The sequence below is a fragment of the Drosophila navojoa genome, chromosome 2, assembly GCF_054131105.1.
Source record: "Drosophila navojoa isolate 15081-1374.11 chromosome 2, UAZ_NAV_1.0, whole genome shotgun sequence".
In the NCBI taxonomy this organism is placed as follows: Eukaryota; Metazoa; Arthropoda; class Insecta; order Diptera; family Drosophilidae; genus Drosophila; species Drosophila navojoa.
In genome coordinates, this window is record NC_142890.1 from 17,618,393 (window position 1) to 17,634,742 (window position 16,350).

The following is a 16,350-nucleotide window of genomic DNA, read 5'->3' on the forward strand; positions in this document are numbered from 1 at the left end:
TAATCATTAAACTTCACCTTATTTGAAAAACATATATTTTGCGTTTTTAACGGACTTCATCGATAGGGATAACCAGTGTGTACAACACATAGAGTTTTATCGATTGCTGCTTGCATATTATCGTTTTGCAAAAACAAAAGAGAACTAAGAGACGAAAAAACAACAAAAACACGGAAAGTCACAAAAAAGTGCGTAGCAATTAAGAGTCAATTAATAAAATTCGCCGTGTATGCGCCTATGACGAGTGCAGGCCAAAAAATATGGATGATGTCCCCGTCAAAATAGTCGAACGCTATAAACCACCACCCCCAGTATACCAATTGCCCCCGACTATTGCGAATCGTTTGGCCCAATACAGAGACAACTACTATGCGGAAGAGCAGGCTTTTCATTATGACTACCAGCTGGAGCGAAGTGTACTCAGCAAGTGCCAGCACTGGCGTCGCATGCGTCACCAGCAGCAGCAGGCGCGTCAAATGCGCCTGGAGCAGCGCAAACAGGAACGTCAGCGTGCGCTTGAGGCTAAGCAAAAGGAAATGCTTGGCGCTGTTGAATACCCCAGTGCTGCGGAGCTGTCATCCGATAGCGATGATGATGAGTTAGCCATGGAGTCGCCAACAGCAAAAACCGCAGAAGCAGTGGGTACAATAACAACGACCTCAACAACGTCAATTAGCGACGCTGAGTCACGTGAGAAACTCAAACCAAAGTTGATGAGCTCTGGTAATTTCAATAATATTCTGCAACCCACCATACTGAGCAGCGCTGCAACAGCAACACCAGCTGTTACACACCATAAGCGCAACAGTTCATTAAACTATGCGGATTTTGAGTACAATATGAACTCGACGCCATTCGATAATATTGAGATGAAGACGATCAATGATTTGGATATTTTGGCGCAGGTGCTGCACCAGACACAATTGACTCAAAACCCACTTGCATCAAACGAGGTGGAACCTATAAGCGAGCCAGAGAATAAAAACGAACAGCAACAGATGCAGCCGGAACTGGAGCTGGCTGTTACGACCCTGGCCGAAACCAAAGCGACGCTAGATAGCGTCAATTTCCAAGTACACTGTGATGATGCCCAAGGCATTCCAGCCATGTACCCAACTCCCCTGTATAACACTCCTATTCAGCAATCGCAGCAACAGCAACAACAACTCGTCTATCCTCACATGGTCTACAATCAACACTATTATCCTCAGCAGCAGCAGCAGCAGCAAATTTATCCCAATCACAATTACTTGCAGCATAGTTATATCAATGGCTATGGCACACCCACTCAACTACCACAATCGGTGGTGCCTCCGAGTAACAATATTAGTATGCTGTCACCGAACACATCGGAAGCAGATATAAAATCGAGGAGCGTGCCCGATATACTACGAGAATTAAAAACGGAGCTGCAGCAGGCGGAAAAGCGTCGCGTCCGTCTGTACAGCCACAATGAGGATGAACAGCAGGCGTTGGCATTAACCCAGCCACAGCAATTGTCCAACAGCCAGCAGAACAATGCCAACATATTCCAAGAGCTGACTGTGCCGGCACAGAAGCTAGCACAGCGCATCAGCTCCATGGGCTTCCCGCTCGAGCGAGTGGCAAAGGTGGTTAGCCTGTGTGGTATCGATGATAAGAAGGTACGTTAGGATATCCTATGTAGGCTACATTCCGTGTATCATTGTTTAATTTATTGTTTTTACATACCATTCAGATAATCGAGCACCTCATTCCATTGGGCGAGTTAATGGATCTCGGATTTGAAGAAACAAAAATCTCGGCGGCTCTTTTGAAATTTAATAACAATAAGGACAAAGCATTAGACTATTTAATTAAGTAGTTCAATTCCGTTAATTTGATATGATGGCCGCCCCGGCGCTTCAAGCAGCTAGAGGTGCGGATCCTAATACAAGCATCCCCACTATATACTGCAAACGTATTTTTCTATTTATTTGCATAAATAATTGGAGCTACCACAAAACATAATGCTAAATCGCTTAAGTGTACATAAATATATATATTATATATGTGTGTATATATTTCATATGTATAATATATGCTTCAACATATGCATACTCTTTAGAAAACGGCAGAATAAATACAGCTGCTTATTGCTAAGCGCTCGACATAGTTTAATTCATGCCCAACATTAGTAGATTTATAGCATGCTCGACATTACCGTCGGCCAGAGTCAAGTAGTTAACATTTTGGGTATGATTTATGAAGCCCATGGCTGCCATGGTCCGCAACTGTTCGGTGAAGCGATGCCGGCGATAGCAACGTGGCAGGACATCGCTGTCATCGCCAGCATCATCATCATCCTCAGGCTCATCGACAGCCGCACTGGTATCTGTTGCTCCTGACTCCATGTCCATGTTCTCAACAGCTGACGGCGCCGGTTGCTGCTGTAGTGACTGAAGAGCCCGTGCCAGCTCATTGCGCAACAGCTCTGATGAGATGGCAGCAGCACTGCCAGCTGTAGTGCCAGGAGCAGTCGTACCGCTGGCAGCAGCGGATGCGCTGGTGCGAGGTCGCTCATCGCTGAGAGCCTCATCTACATTGCGTTGAGCTATGTTTGACAATGAGTTAAAGGAGCTCATGTCGACGCGGGCTAAAGCATTAGCCAACTGTTGGCGACTGATCTGTCGTATGTTGGCCAGTTCGTCTCTACGATTGGCTGCCAGGGTAACAGCTGCTGTGCTACTGCTACCACCACTGCTGCTGCTGCCGGCACCCAAAGAGTTCTCCTCCTCCGATGAGGTTGTGGACTCTGAAGCAGCTTGCTCCTGAACTAAAAATGAAAAGGTCATAATCAGACATTGGAGGCTTTTAATCAAGTAAAACACTTACACTGCGTGGCAGAGCTGTTACGTGCCAATTCCTTACGTATGGTATCGACAATAAATGAAGCTGCATCACAAATTAAAGGATAATCCCGCACCAGATTCTGTACCACCTCTGGCTCATGAAGCATGTTGAACAGCACCGAGTCGCGAATCAAAGCCTGAGCACCTAAATTACGCCGAAACTCTGGATACTCAGCTAGTATTTTTTGTAGTATGTTAAAACGGGATGTGACACTGATTTGCAAGTGCGAAGTCAGTGAAAATAGCTCCTGTATGTGCTGAGTGTTTATATCGCTGGGGGCAGGTGGCTTGTAGGGTGTATAAGATTTCATTTTACGGAAACAATGAACAATAGCGTTTGGTTTCATTGTGCTTGAAAGCTTGCAGTCGTCGTTGAGCAGCTTGCCCAAATAGCATATATCTGCATTGAAAAGCACACAATGAATTGGCGTTATTGCTTATACTAAACGTGTACATACATATATAGTATATAAATATATACATACCAAGTTCGCTGGCATCGAACTGTAGCTGCAGCTGCTCGGTAATGATCTTCTTCAAGTATGCCACATCCTGCTCCATATCGATATTGTGCACGGGATAAAAGTCACTTAACTTATTTTTAACATGCACACCAGCGAATACAGTACTCGTAGTCATTTTGATTTGTATGTACTTTTCTCCTCCTTGTATTCTGTATACTTTGTTTTGAAAATAATTTGCAACTGGGACTCGTCGTCTCGCAAAGTGCGTAACGATTAACGATTAACGATAAGTCTATGCACCAATAAACACACGAGGCAGTGCTGCTCTATTTTTTAAATATAATTAATGATCGTCTAAGTCGTAATCGATTGATTTTGAATATTCCGAATTTCAGATTTGTTTGTCTGTACACTTTTTTGTTGTTTATTTATTTATTTTTTTGAAATGGAAAACAATGAAACTCAAACGGAGAGATCGCGATTGCAAAGGGATTATATCAAAAGAACATCGGATTCTCAGAAAGCTTTAATAACCAGCCAAGATAGCGAAGACTTAACAATTAAATCCTGTGAGTTTGAAATTTTCGGTATTGTCCACGGTATGTCACTACAGCAGACAAAACTATAAAAATTATGTGAAATTAATAGTTATCCAATTACAGATGTTTCTTTTCGACATGTAAGAAGTGTCTTTTATTTATTGTCTCTTATTACGTTAATAATTTACTTAGTATACTTTGAGACGGGCTCAAAAGCTTAGCGTTCGCGGATGGTGCCTCTATACCCAGCATCAAACAATTAAAGGACTAATACAGGGGTACACAAGAAGCTTCGAGGCTATGTAAGTGGTCAAATAGCGGAAAAAAAAAACATTAAAAGAATCATTAATGATAAACCTGTAGGCGTATTTGGTTAAGATACACTGGAAGCCCGACTAGCCGTATTGACAAATGTGTGTTTGGCCCAACGGAGGAATTGAAATATTTTTCCTACGACGCCTTTACCATTCTCAACATTCCATATAAATAACTTTTTGCAACAGTAATTAAACCGGCTTATCACATTCAACCGCCTAGTGTGACCGTTTCATTGTATTGGCAAAGAGCAAATTATATGGTGACACTGTGTCAGCAAAGTGCAACGCTGCGTGATATATCAAGTAAACCAAACGGCATTGCAGTTGAAATCGTTTCACTCATCGCGGCCCGTGACCAAACAATAAAAACAACCTATTCAATAGAATATTCTGTACAGCAAACATTTGGAATAAGCATTAAATAAAGTGTGCATTGAAATAAAAGCTACAACACATGAGTGAGCTGATTGCCACTTTCAACACGCGCAAGACTTTCACTTTTTTGCTAAGAGACGATAAATGAAAAGAAAAAAACAACAACAATTACCAATCTATACACCGTTTCACAAAAAAGAGCGCAACACCTAGGAAAAAATGAGAAGACAAGCGGGTAGACAACAGCATAGCTAGATACCTAATTGAAAACGTGACGATAGATATATTTTGTTAAAATTAGTACATAATAATAATAAACAACAGAAATGCAACAGCAGCAGCAGCAACGGCGATAACAACAATAACAAAACCCTTGCATGGCTGTGTGAGTGTGTAATTTGGCATGTATATACATACGTGCCTATGTGTATGTGAGTCAGTACGTGTATGCAAGGGATAAGAAATTAACTAAAAAGCGGACTATCAATTTGTCTCTCTGTCTGTCTGCTATTGTCTGCCTGTGCGTGTGCTTGTGTGTGTCTGTATATGTGTGCGTGCGTGTAGCTGTGTGGAGTACAGATTTAGGTCAATTTCAAATTGTGAGTGAAAACATAAACTTCGTTGCATTTGTGCTACAAAACACAACAAGTATCACAACATGGACAGCAGAATACAAACAACACAACAGCAACAACAGTCGTCGAGGAATTCGCAGCTCACCGTCAATCTGGGCGGCCCAAATGCCACTAGTTCTGCAGAATCCAGCGCACCGCCACGCGTTGACATCGGTACGACTGGTGTCAGCAGTGGAAGTAGCAGCAGCAACAGCAACATAAATAATAACAAACGCAACAGCAATAAAAACAAGAACAACAATGGACATCAACGCAGCCATAGTATAACCAACGCAGCGGCCACATCGTTTGTAAATCTCTTCGATGGATTCACCTCACGTGTGTCGACGGCTGTAAGCGTCGCCGGCAGCATCACAACCAATGCCATGGAACGGAGTCATAGTGCAGCGAGCACGCCCAGCTCAACGCATTCTGGAATTGGCGTGGGCTCGGGTGGCATTGGGGCCGGTTCGATAGCTAGTCTTACGAGCATGGGCTCGTTGGGTACAACAGCTAATGCATTCTATTCCTCAATTGGCAGCGCTCTCAATTCACTCACATCACCAATAACAGCAGCAGCGGCAGCGGCGACAGCAACCACAACAGAGGTAGTGGTAGCTGCTGCATCGGCAATCACAAATCATTTGAGTTCGCCCACTAGTGGTACACCACCGCATGGTCTGGGCGTAAACGATGAGGACTGCGATGATAACGATGAAGAGGAGGACGAGGATGATGCTGTTGATAATGATGGACATATAGCAGCGCCGACGCCATCCAAAACGTGGGCTGAAATCAGATGTGTTGTCCAAGACATTCGCAAGGATCTGTCCAATCTATCGACAATGGTGCCCACCAACGTTCAGTTCCGCCATCTATCCGATGGCCGTGCACGGTGCTATTTCCTAAGTACACCGCCACACAACTGGGAGACAACGTTGCTCTTTACTGACATCAACCTGCGACAGCATGACGAACAGCAGCTGCAGCAGACCAGTGGCGTTGACCATGAAGCTGCCACTGTCGGTAGTCCAGGTGGAGTAGGATCACCAACAATAAACCTTCCATCATTTCATTTTGGTCCACAGCCTAAGCCCAGGTTTACAAACTTGTTTTCTTGAATGCCGAAAAATGTATAAAACTTTGATTTTTTTTAATAGATTGGTTTGGCAAACACTGCTCCAACAACCCATACCCAGCAGCCAAGTGGGAAGCGGCATAGGTGGTAGCGGTAGCGCATATCCATGTGCTCGAGAATATCAATTGATGCAGGAGCGCAAGCGTTTGTCTACATGGGGTATTACATCGTATGAACTACATAAGCCCAGCGGAAAATTAGTCTTTCCTTGCTTAAACGATCTGTATCAATGTCTGGACACGGGATATAATGTGAGCAGTGCATGTGGAGCGTGTTAATACAGTTTTTTAATTGTTTTGCATTTATTTTGACAGTCTGGTCTGCTATTTCCCACACAACTGCGAACATGCCCCGAGTGGACGGCATTGGATCCACAAATCTGCCCACAGAACTCCGATCTGATTGCTCATATCAGTGACTGTGATATCTGGGTAACGCACACGCTAAGCGGTCATGAGAAACGTTTGACGTACACGAGAAGCGGCCGACACACGTTTGCGGATGATGCATTAAGTGCAGGAGTGCCATCATATGTGATGCAAGAGGAATTCAGTCGCTACCAGGGTTATTGGTGGCAACCGCACTCAGATGATGGCATCTATCGTATTGTCTACGAGGAAGTAGATGAAACGGATGTGTCCCTTTATACATTCCCTTCGTCGACGGCTGTGCCTGGCGAGGTGGATGAGTATCGCTTTCCGCGTAGCGGCACACAAAACGCCAAATCCAAATTGAAGCTTGTTCAATTTGTGCTCAACGAAGCGCTACTAATTAGCGAGATTACCATCAAGGATTTACCATATTCCTTGTCGGCGGTATTTCCCTGGCTGGAATACGTTGTACGTGTCGGCTGGACACCGGATGCCAACTAGTATGCGACAGATCTGGTTAACTATCAATATAGCACTGTACTTATATTCTATTTTGTATTCACAGCGTCTGGATGCAGGGCCTTAATCGCAAGCAGCAGCGCTTGGATGTTATGCTAATACCGCTGGACAACTTTTGCGAATCGTACAGTAGTCAAGTGTCCACGCCAACCGATTCCATTGGGGATCACAGCTGGCGTAGTCCATATAATCGCACAATATCGCCGCTGCAGGTCATATATACCGAGCAGTCAGAGAGCTGGATCAATGTGCATGATATGCTCTATTTTCTGGAAGTGGGCGATACGAGCGTCACCTATCTATGGGCCTCTGAGGAGACGGGCTTTAGACATTTGTATCTTGTCACTTCCAGCTTACTATTAACTCATGTCAATGGCAGTCAAACGGATGCGTCGGCTGCCGCAGCCGCTGCTCAGCATCCCAGTTTTGTGGAGCCAGCCGCACTGCAGCCACGCATCATTAATAAGGTGGCCCTGACGAGCGGTGAATGGGAGGTGCTGGCACGTAACCTATGGGTGGACAAGCCCAATCAATTGGTTTATTTTGTGGGACTGCGCGATACGCCATTAGAGAAACATCTATATGTAGTTAGCTTGCAGCGTCCAGAGCACATACGTCTGTTAACCGAACCGGGGTACTCATATCTGGTGGAGTTTGATGATGTAAGTAGTAGCTCCATTTAAATGACCGAGTGATTGACGTAGTCTTTGTGCATATCCATTGATAGCTATGCCAGTTAATGTTGCTCGTCTATTGCAATATCCAACGCCTTCCAAGCTGCAAGGTGATGCGTGTGACGCAAACCTGCCAGAATGGCGGGGTCAATGGTATACAGATCTCTTTGGTTGGATTTTTGCATGAAGGCGGCAAGCCGGAACCACAATATTGCCCGCAAATCTTTCGCCCACAGCTGCCATCAGGCGATATCGTCTATGCCATGGTCTTTAAGCCTCACAACTTTCAATTGGGAGTTAAATATCCCACGGTGTTGAATGTCTATGGCGGACCTGAGGTGCAAACCGTTAACAATACATTTAAGGTGAGCTCCCACTATTCAATAAATTCTTTAAATAATCATAATCGCAATCAGGGCAAACATCAGCTGCGCATGCATATGCTGGCTGCCCAAGGCTATTGTGTGATCTGCATTGATTCACGCGGCTCAAGGCATCGTGGCATACGTTTCGAGAGTCATATTCGGGGTCGCATGGGACAAGTGGAATTGACTGATCAGGTGGATGCTCTGCGCATACTCTCAGATCAACTGGGATACATTGATATGGACCGAGTTGCTATACATGGCTGGTCGTATGGTAGGGCCAATCAAATCTATCAATTGCTATGTATATATATTTATATATATCCATATGATGTTCCCGCAGGTGGTTATTTAAGCTTGATGGGCTTGGTGCAGTATCCGGAAATCTTCAAGGTGGCCATTGCGGGAGCACCAGTTACGAATTGGGAATACTATGATACAGGTTATACGGAACGATATATGGATATGCCCAAGTGCAATGAAGCGGGATATACGGCGGGCTCGGTACTCAATTATGTGCACGCATTTCCCGACGAGTGAGTGTGAAGTGGCTGATTTTTCATAGTGATATCGTAATCTATCTATCTCTCTACTTGCTCTAGGGATAACCGACTGCTCCTTATTCATGGTCTGATCGATGAGAATGTGCATTTTAATCACACATCGCGACTGATAAGCGCTTTGAATAAGGCCAACAAGCCCTATGCCTTGCATCTGTTTCCCGAGGAGCGGCATTCGTTACGCAATTTAGAATCGAATAAGAACTACGAAACAAAATTATTATCATTCTTGCAAAACTTATGAGATTCATAAAACAAGCATGCACCCCACACACCATCCTATTACATGTAATATCGTAATTGTTGTTAAACTATTCTTTTTTTTTTATTTTATGAGATATTTTAAAAATTTGCAATATAATTAAATAACTGTTGCCCTGCCTCTGTTCAATACTACTCTACTCTCATTGTAAGTAATTTAAATTAATTATTTCTACAAATATTAAATTTTCATTATTATTTTTTCTCATACTTTACACTATATACTCTTAATTTACAATTAAATTGTGTTCTATTGCACAAGTGTACATTTAAAAAGATAAATCTAAGTCGTAAGTCTCTTGTTTTTGTTTTAAAAATGCTTCACATCTCAATTATCCCATCATCCCGCACAAAAACTATTTACAACTTTTAACGCTGATTCCACGAGCCATTAATTGCAAAAGATATATATGTATATATCTTTATATATATATATATATATATATATATATATATATATATATATATAGAATTGTATATCTCCTAGCGTTCAATAAACGACTTGCAATATATGTATAATTTAAATGAGTTCGGACCGAAAGAAATAAAAATAAAAATATATAGTAAACCAATAAAAAATATTTAGCTGAGAAACATCGCTTAAAAACTTCGTGCTTTTTAAATATAGCGTAAAGCCATAATATTAAATATAATTCTACCCAAAATCTGTTAAGCCAATAAATACTTCACGATCAAACAGATTATACAAAATTTTAATGATTTTTCGGCATTTAAAATAGTTCAAGCTAGAAGCTGCTTTCCCCTTACCAAGCAATTAAGAAAATTGTTTTTTTTGTTTTTCAAAATAAATAAATCCTTTTATTCTAAAATTTGTTGCTAACTTAGAAATAGTTTAACAATTAACTTAAATTATCCGTCGGGTCTAGAACTAAATATATCGCCGAAGATTCTTAATCAGTCTGCTTAACTAAAAACTAATATCAAGTATAGGAGAGCTATGGCTGGGAATGACTTTAGTCGACCTCCTCCACGGTGGGTCCTTTGTAGCCCGCACCACCAAAGCCGCCCGCCTGCTGGCCACAGTTGGCGTTGTTGCTCTGTGGCTGACCTTGTTGGTGCATCTTGGTCATAATTGGGGAACAGTGCTGCGTAAGTTCCTTCAGTTTGTACTCGTACTCGTCCTTGTCGGCTGTGGTGTTGGCGTCCAGCCACTTGACCGTCTCGTCGCACTTCTCGAGTACAGAAGATTTCTCGCTCTCACTCAGCTTGTCGGGAGTGGCCTGCTCCACGGCCTGCTTGACGCCGAACACGTAACTCTCGAGTCTATTGCGAGCCGAGATGCGTTGGCGCTGCTTCTCATCCTCGTCGGCGTAGCGCTCGGCCTCGTTTACCATGCGATCGATCTCTGCCTGCGAGAGCCGGCCCTTGTCGTTCTTGATGGTAATGTTCTTGGCTTTGCCGGTGCTCATCTCTTTGGCTGATACGTTCAGGATACCATTGGCGTCCATGTCGAAGGTGACCTCGATCTGGGGCACGCCGCGCGGTGCTGGCGGAATGCCTGACAAATCGAAGGTGCCCAGAGCATTGTTGTCTCGCGTAAGGGCGCGCTCGCCCTCGAACACCTGAATAGAGACACCTGGCTGGTTGTCCGAGTACGTCGAAAAGGTCTTCGTCTGCTTGCACGGGATGCGCGAGTTGCGCTCAATCAGCTTGGTCATGACGCCGCCTGCCGTCTCGATGCCCAGCGAAAGGGGAGCCACGTCCACTAGCAGCACGTCCTGGATCTTGCCGCTCTGGTCGCCGCTGAGTATAGCTGCTTGGACGGCTGCACCGTAGGCCACCGCCTCGTCGGGGTTGATGGAAAGGTTCAGGCTCTTGCCGCAGAAGAACTGTTGCAACAAGTTCTGCACCTTTGGAATGCGCGTCGAGCCGCCGACTAGCACAATGTCGTGGATCTGCTGTTTGTCCATTTTGGCATCGTTCAGTGCCTTCTCCACTGGCGCCAGTGTGTTGCGGAACAGATCGGCGCACAGCTCCTCGAATCTCGCTCGGCTCACCTTTGTGTAGAAGTCGTGGCCCTCAAACAACGCATCCACCTCAATTGTCGCCTCTGTGCTGGACGAGAGCGTGCGCTTGGCTCGCTCCGCCGCAGTGCGCAGGCGACGCAGAGCACGAGGATTAGAGCGCAAATCCTTCTTGTACTTTCGCTTGAACTCCTCCGCCAGATGGGTGACCAGTCTGTTGTCGAAGTCCTCGCCGCCCAAATGTGTGTCACCGGCCGTAGCTCGCACCTCGAACAGCGAACCCTCGTCGATGGTCAAAATGGATACATCAAAGGTGCCGCCACCCAGATCGAAGATGAGCACATTGCGCTCTCCCTTCAGATTCTTGTCGAGGCCATAGGCCAGTGCCGCCGCCGTCGGCTCGTTGATTATCCTCAGCACGTTCAGGCCGGCTATGTGGCCTGCGTCTTTGGTGGCTTGGCGCTGTGAGTCGTTGAAGTAGGCGGGTACTGTGATGACTGCGTCTGTGACGGGCTGGCCCAGATACGCCTCGGCTGTCTCCTTCATCTTCGATAGCACCATTGAGCTGATCTCCTCGGGTGCAAAGCGCTTCTGCTCTCCCTTAAACTCGACGCCAATCTTGGGCTTGCCACCTTCGCTGACTACCTTAAAGGGCCAGTGCTTGATGTCCTCTGCTATTTTCGGATCGTCGTACTTGCGACCAATCAGACGCTTCGCATCGAATACTGTGTTCTTGGGGTTCATCGCCACCTGGTTCTTGGCCGCGTCACCAATCAGACGCTCCGAGTCTGTGAAAGCCACATAGCTGGGCGTCGTTCTGTTGCCTTGGTCATTGGCAATGATCTCCACCTTGCCATGCTGGTAGACACCCACGCAGGAGTACGTGGTGCCCAAATCAATTCCAATAGCTGGCATTCTGTTTGTTCTGTGTTCTATGTTCTCTTTCTCTTCTCTTCTGTTGTTGTTCAACTTCTAGTTGTTGTGGAAATGGATTTCCTCTTTCTCTTTCTTTAAATACTATACTATTTACTTCTTTTTTAACTTTCTTTAACTTTTCAGATTAATTCGACTTTACTTGGTTTCAAATTATTCAGTTCTTGTATTGTAGCTTGTTCAGCTAGTCGCTTGTTTGTATTTCGCTTTTGTCTTTCGACGTTTTCAGTTCACTTGCTTGAATTGAATTGAGCCAAAGAGCGAACTTCTGCCGTATTTATACTCTGGCGCTCTCTGTTCGAAATTTCTCGACGCGCTCTTCTCGAATCGACTCGAATGTTATTTCCCCTCGTTGTGTTTGCGAGTGAGTGCGAATGGGAGCGAGATAGCACTAACGCATTAACAGAGAGGAGAGTGGTTGGAATTTTCTCGAAGACCTTGCTTGTTTTTTGATGCGGCAAGCGACGGGCTGAGAGTAACGGCTGTTTGTGTATATGTAGCTTGACCTACCCCAAGAATTGGCTATCATTTCAATTTCTAGAAAATTCATTGGCGCTTCTAAATACTTTCATACTCGAATAAGCGAATGCTGACTTGACAGACTTGTTTTGGACATCACGTTTTATAATCTAAGCATATACAGGGAAGCACGTGCACACACACATCTACATAAATTATAGTCAACTAGTTCTCTTGGCGAAACTTATCAATTGATGGAGTTTACTGACCGAATATACATACATACACATGTATGTACATGCATACATATATGCAAATATTAATACGAAGAAATGCATAATATACATACGATATTAGGTCAATCAGTCCTGAATTAAATAAATAAAATATATAAAACATATAAAAATAAATGAAAAGGCTGCTCACTGTCAACAGATCGCCGAATCTGTGATTCCATCCCATATTCACTAGGCAGGGACTGAAACTATTGAGTTTAGATCAATGCTAACTACGCAGTTAGCAGAGTGTGTGTGCATGTGTATTTACATACACACCTATGTATGTACATGTGTTCACGAAAGAATCGTAGAAAGATTGCCACATCAGCTCTTTTGCAGGGCTCAAATGTACGGCATCAAGGCATTTAGTATTATTTCAAGCTGTTTATCCCTTTCCAGACAATTAAAAGACAATTAAATTTTTTTTTTTTTTTTCAAAATAAATAAATTCTTTTATTCTATAATTTGTTGCTAACTTAGAAATAGTTTAACAATTAACTTAAATTATCCGACGGGTCTAGAACTAAATATATCGGCGAAGATTCGTAATCAGTCTGCTTAACTAAAAACTAATATCAAGTATAGGAGAGCTATGGCTGGGAATGACTTTAGTCGACCTCCTCCACGGTGGGTCCTTTGTAGCCCGCACCACCAAAGCCGCCCGCCTGCTGGCCACAGTTGGCGTTGTTGCTCTGTGGCTGACCTTGTTGGTGCATCTTGGTCATAATTGGGGAACAGTGCTGCGTAAGTTCCTTCAGTTTGTACTCGTACTCGTCCTTGTCGGCTGTCGTGTTGGCGTCCAGCCACTTGACCGTCTCGTCGCACTTCTCGAGTACAGAAGATTTCTCGCTCTCACTCAGCTTGTCGGGAGTGGCCTGCTCCACGGCCTGCTTGACGCCGAACACGTAACTCTCGAGGCTATTGCGAGCCGAGATGCGTTGGCGCTGCTTCTCATCCTCGTCGGCGTAGCGCTCGGCCTCGTTTACCATGCGATCGATCTCTGCCTGCGAGAGCCGGCCCTTGTCGTTCTTGATGGTAATGTTCTTGGCTTTGCCGGTGCTCATCTCTTTGGCTGATACGTTCAGGATACCATTGGCGTCCATGTCGAAGGTGACCTCGATCTGGGGCACGCCGCGCGGTGCTGGCGGAATGCCTGACAAATCGAAGGTGCCCAGAGCATTGTTGTCTCGCGTAAGGGCGCGCTCGCCCTCGAACACCTGAATAGAGACACCTGGCTGGTTGTCCGAGTACGTCGAAAAGGTCTTCGTCTGCTTGCACGGGATGCGCGAGTTGCGCTCAATCAGCTTGGTCATGACGCCGCCTGCCGTCTCGATGCCCAGCGAAAGGGGAGCCACGTCCACTAGCAGCACGTCCTGGATCTTGCCGCTCTGGTCGCCGCTGAGTATAGCTGCTTGGACGGCTGCACCGTAGGCCACCGCCTCGTCGGGGTTAATGGAAAGGTTCAGGCTCTTGCCGCAGAAGAACTGTTGCAACAAGTTCTGCACCTTTGGAATGCGCGTCGAGCCGCCGACTAGCACAATGTCGTGGATCTGCTGTTTGTCCATTTTGGCATCGTTCAGTGCCTTCTCCACTGGCGCCAGTGTGTTGCGGAACAGATCGGCGCACAGCTCCTCGAATCTCGCTCGGCTCACCTTTGTGTAGAAGTCGTGGCCCTCAAACAACGCATCCACCTCAATTGTCGCCTCTGTGCTGGACGAGAGCGTGCGCTTGGCTCGCTCCGCCGCAGTGCGCAGGCGACGCAGAGCACGAGGATTAGAGCGCAAATCCTTCTTGTACTTTCGCTTGAACTCCTCCGCCAGATGGGTGACCAGTCTGTTGTCGAAGTCCTCGCCGCCCAAATGTGTGTCACCGGCCGTAGCTCGCACCTCGAACAGCGAACCCTCGTCGATGGTCAAAATGGATACATCAAAGGTGCCGCCACCCAGATCGAAGATGAGCACATTGCGCTCTCCCTTCAGATTCTTGTCGAGGCCATAGGCCAGTGCCGCCGCCGTCGGCTCGTTGATTATCCTCAGCACGTTCAGGCCGGCTATGTGGCCTGCGTCTTTGGTGGCTTGGCGCTGCGAGTCGTTGAAGTAGGCGGGTACTGTGATGACTGCGTCTGTGACGGGCTGGCCCAGATACGCCTCGGCTGTCTCCTTCATCTTCGATAGCACCATTGAGCTGATCTCCTCGGGTGCAAAGCGCTTCTGCTCTCCCTTAAACTCGACGCCAATCTTGGGCTTGCCACCTTCGCTGACTACCTTAAAGGGCCAGTGCTTGATGTCCTCTGCTATTTTCGGATCGTCGTACTTGCGACCAATCAGACGCTTCGCATCGAATACTGTGTTCTTGGGGTTCATCGCCACCTGGTTCTTGGCCGCGTCACCAATCAGACGCTCCGAGTCTGTGAAAGCCACATAGCTGGGCGTCGTTCTGTTGCCTTGGTCATTGGCAATGATCTCCACCTTGCCATGCTGGTAGACACCCACGCAAGAGTACGTGGTGCCCAAATCAATTCCAATAGCTGGCATTCTGTTTGTTCTGTGTTCTATGTTCTCCTTCTCTTCTCTTCTGTTGTTGTTCAACTTCTAGTTGTTGTTATGGAAATGGATTTCCTCTTTCTCTTTCTTCAAATACTATACTATTTACTTCTTTTTTAACTTTCTTTAACTTTTCAGATTAATTCGACTTTACTTGGTTTCAAATTATTCAGTTCTTGTATTGTAGCTTGTTCAGCTAGTCGCTTGTTTGTATTTCGCTTTTGTCTTTCGACGTTTTCAGTTCACTTGCTTGAATTGAATTGAGCCAAAGAGCGAACTTCTGCCGTATTTATACTCTGGCGCTCTCTGTTCGAAATTTCTCGACGCGCTCTTCTCGAATCGACTCGAATGTTATTTCCCCTCGTTGTGTTTGCGAGTGAGTGCGAATGGGAGCGAGATAGCACTAACGCATTAACAGAGAGGAGAGTGGTTGGAATTTTCTCGAAGACCTTGCTTGTTTTTTGATGCGGCAAGCGACGGGCTGAGAGTAACGGCTGTTTGTGTATATGTAGCTTGACCTACCCCAAGAATTGGCTATCATTTCAATTTCTAGAAAATTCATTGGCGCTTCTAAATACTTTCATACTCGAATAAGCGAATGCTGACTTGACAGACTTGTTTTGGACATCACGTTTTATAATCTAAGCATATACAGGGAAGCACGTGCACCCACACATCTACATAAATTATAGTCAACTAGTTCTCTTGGCGAAACTTATCAATTGATGGAGTTTACTGACCGAATATACATACATACACATCTATGTACATGCATACATATATGCAAATATTAATACGAAGAAATGCATAATATACATACGATATTAGGTCAATCAGTCCTGAATTAAATAAATAAAATATATAAAACATATAAAAATAAATGAAAAGGCTGCTCACTGTCAACAGATCGCCGAATCTGTGATTCCATCCCATATTCACTAGGCAGGGACTGAAACTATTGAGTTTAGATCAATGCTAACTACGCAGTTAGCAGAGTGTGTGTGCATGTGTATTTACATACACACCTATGTATGTACATGTGTTCACGAAAGAATCGTAGAAAGATTGCCACATCAGCTCTTTTG

General features: G+C 45.1%; 5 protein-coding genes and 1 pseudogene across 5 annotated transcripts; 3 read left to right on the plus strand and 3 right to left on the minus strand.

The window, feature by feature from the left end:
• The first annotated feature begins 78 nt into the window (after positions 1-78).
• Positions 79-2,139, plus strand: LOC108659123 (uncharacterized). The gene is made up of 2 exons (XM_018111892.3): positions 79-1,643; positions 1,718-2,139. Exons 1-2 carry the CDS (start codon positions 261-263, stop codon positions 1,841-1,843), a joined length of 1,509 nt encoding a protein of 502 aa, XP_017967381.1. The 5' UTR covers positions 79-260; the 3' UTR covers positions 1,844-2,139.
• Positions 1,930-3,630, minus strand: LOC108659125 (uncharacterized). The gene is made up of 3 exons (XM_018111894.3): positions 3,356-3,630; positions 2,854-3,270; positions 1,930-2,794 (listed from the first exon to the last, which is right to left on the minus strand). Exons 1-3 carry the CDS (start codon positions 3,507-3,509, stop codon positions 2,136-2,138), a joined length of 1,230 nt encoding a protein of 409 aa, XP_017967383.1. The 5' UTR covers positions 3,510-3,630; the 3' UTR covers positions 1,930-2,135.
• Positions 3,631-3,642: 12 nt separating this feature from the next.
• LOC108660105 (acylphosphatase-2) lies at positions 3,643-4,632 on the plus strand. The gene is made up of 4 exons (XM_018113383.3): positions 3,643-3,933; positions 3,997-4,013; positions 4,066-4,175; positions 4,237-4,632. The coding sequence occupies exons 1-4, from the start codon at positions 3,780-3,782 to the stop codon at positions 4,361-4,363; spliced, it is 408 nt and encodes a 135-aa protein (XP_017968872.1). The 5' UTR covers positions 3,643-3,779; the 3' UTR covers positions 4,364-4,632.
• LOC108659120 (dipeptidyl peptidase 9) lies at positions 4,456-9,361 on the plus strand. The gene is made up of 8 exons (XM_018111885.3): positions 4,456-6,278; positions 6,340-6,568; positions 6,632-7,188; positions 7,254-7,869; positions 7,935-8,246; positions 8,298-8,520; positions 8,590-8,782; positions 8,849-9,361. Exons 1-8 carry the CDS (start codon positions 5,224-5,226, stop codon positions 9,048-9,050), a joined length of 3,387 nt encoding a protein of 1,128 aa, XP_017967374.1. The 5' UTR covers positions 4,456-5,223; the 3' UTR covers positions 9,051-9,361.
• A 523-nt stretch (positions 9,362-9,884) lies between these two features.
• Positions 9,885-12,257, minus strand: LOC149092207 (major heat shock 70 kDa protein Bc pseudogene; annotated as a pseudogene).
• Positions 12,258-13,165: 908 nt separating this feature from the next.
• On the minus strand, positions 13,166-15,546 carry LOC149092208 (major heat shock 70 kDa protein Bc). The gene has a single exon (XM_089259415.1). The coding sequence runs from the start codon at positions 15,254-15,256 to the stop codon at positions 13,331-13,333; it is 1,926 nt and encodes a 641-aa protein (XP_089115541.1). The 5' UTR covers positions 15,257-15,546; the 3' UTR covers positions 13,166-13,330.
• Between the last annotated feature and the right edge of the window lie 804 nt (positions 15,547-16,350).

What these genes read in the sequence shown, in the direction of transcription:
- LOC149092208 (XM_089259415.1), bottom strand. Translation starts at nt 15,256, where the DNA reads ATGCCAGCTATTGGAATTGATTTGGGCACCACGTACTCTTGCGTGGGT.
- LOC108660105 (XM_018113383.3), top strand. Translation starts at nt 3,780, where the DNA reads ATGGAAAACAATGAAACTCAAACGGAGAGATCGCGATTGCAAAGGGAT. An exon ending in ACAAGAAGCTTCGAGGCTAT is followed by an intron (nt 4,176 to 4,236) that starts GTAAGTGGTCAA and finishes ATAAACCTGTAG; the next exon opens with GCGTATTTGGTTAAGATACA.
- LOC108659123 (XM_018111892.3), top strand. Translation starts at nt 261, where the DNA reads ATGGATGATGTCCCCGTCAAAATAGTCGAACGCTATAAACCACCACCC. An exon ending in GTGGTATCGATGATAAGAAG is followed by an intron (nt 1,644 to 1,717) that starts GTACGTTAGGAT and finishes CATACCATTCAG; the next exon opens with ATAATCGAGCACCTCATTCC.
- LOC108659120 (XM_018111885.3), top strand. Translation starts at nt 5,224, where the DNA reads ATGGACAGCAGAATACAAACAACACAACAGCAACAACAGTCGTCGAGG. An exon ending in GTCTGGACACGGGATATAAT is followed by an intron (nt 6,569 to 6,631) that starts GTGAGCAGTGCA and finishes TTATTTTGACAG; the next exon opens with TCTGGTCTGCTATTTCCCAC. An exon ending in ATCTGGTGGAGTTTGATGAT is followed by an intron (nt 7,870 to 7,934) that starts GTAAGTAGTAGC and finishes ATCCATTGATAG; the next exon opens with CTATGCCAGTTAATGTTGCT.
- LOC108659125 (XM_018111894.3), bottom strand. Translation starts at nt 3,509, where the DNA reads ATGACTACGAGTACTGTATTCGCTGGTGTGCATGTTAAAAATAAGTTA. An exon ending in GTTCGATGCCAGCGAACTTG is followed by an intron (nt 3,271 to 3,355) that starts GTATGTATATAT and finishes TTTTCAATGCAG; the next exon opens with ATATATGCTATTTGGGCAAG. An exon ending in TAACAGCTCTGCCACGCAGT is followed by an intron (nt 2,795 to 2,853) that starts GTAAGTGTTTTA and finishes TTTCATTTTTAG; the next exon opens with TTCAGGAGCAAGCTGCTTCA.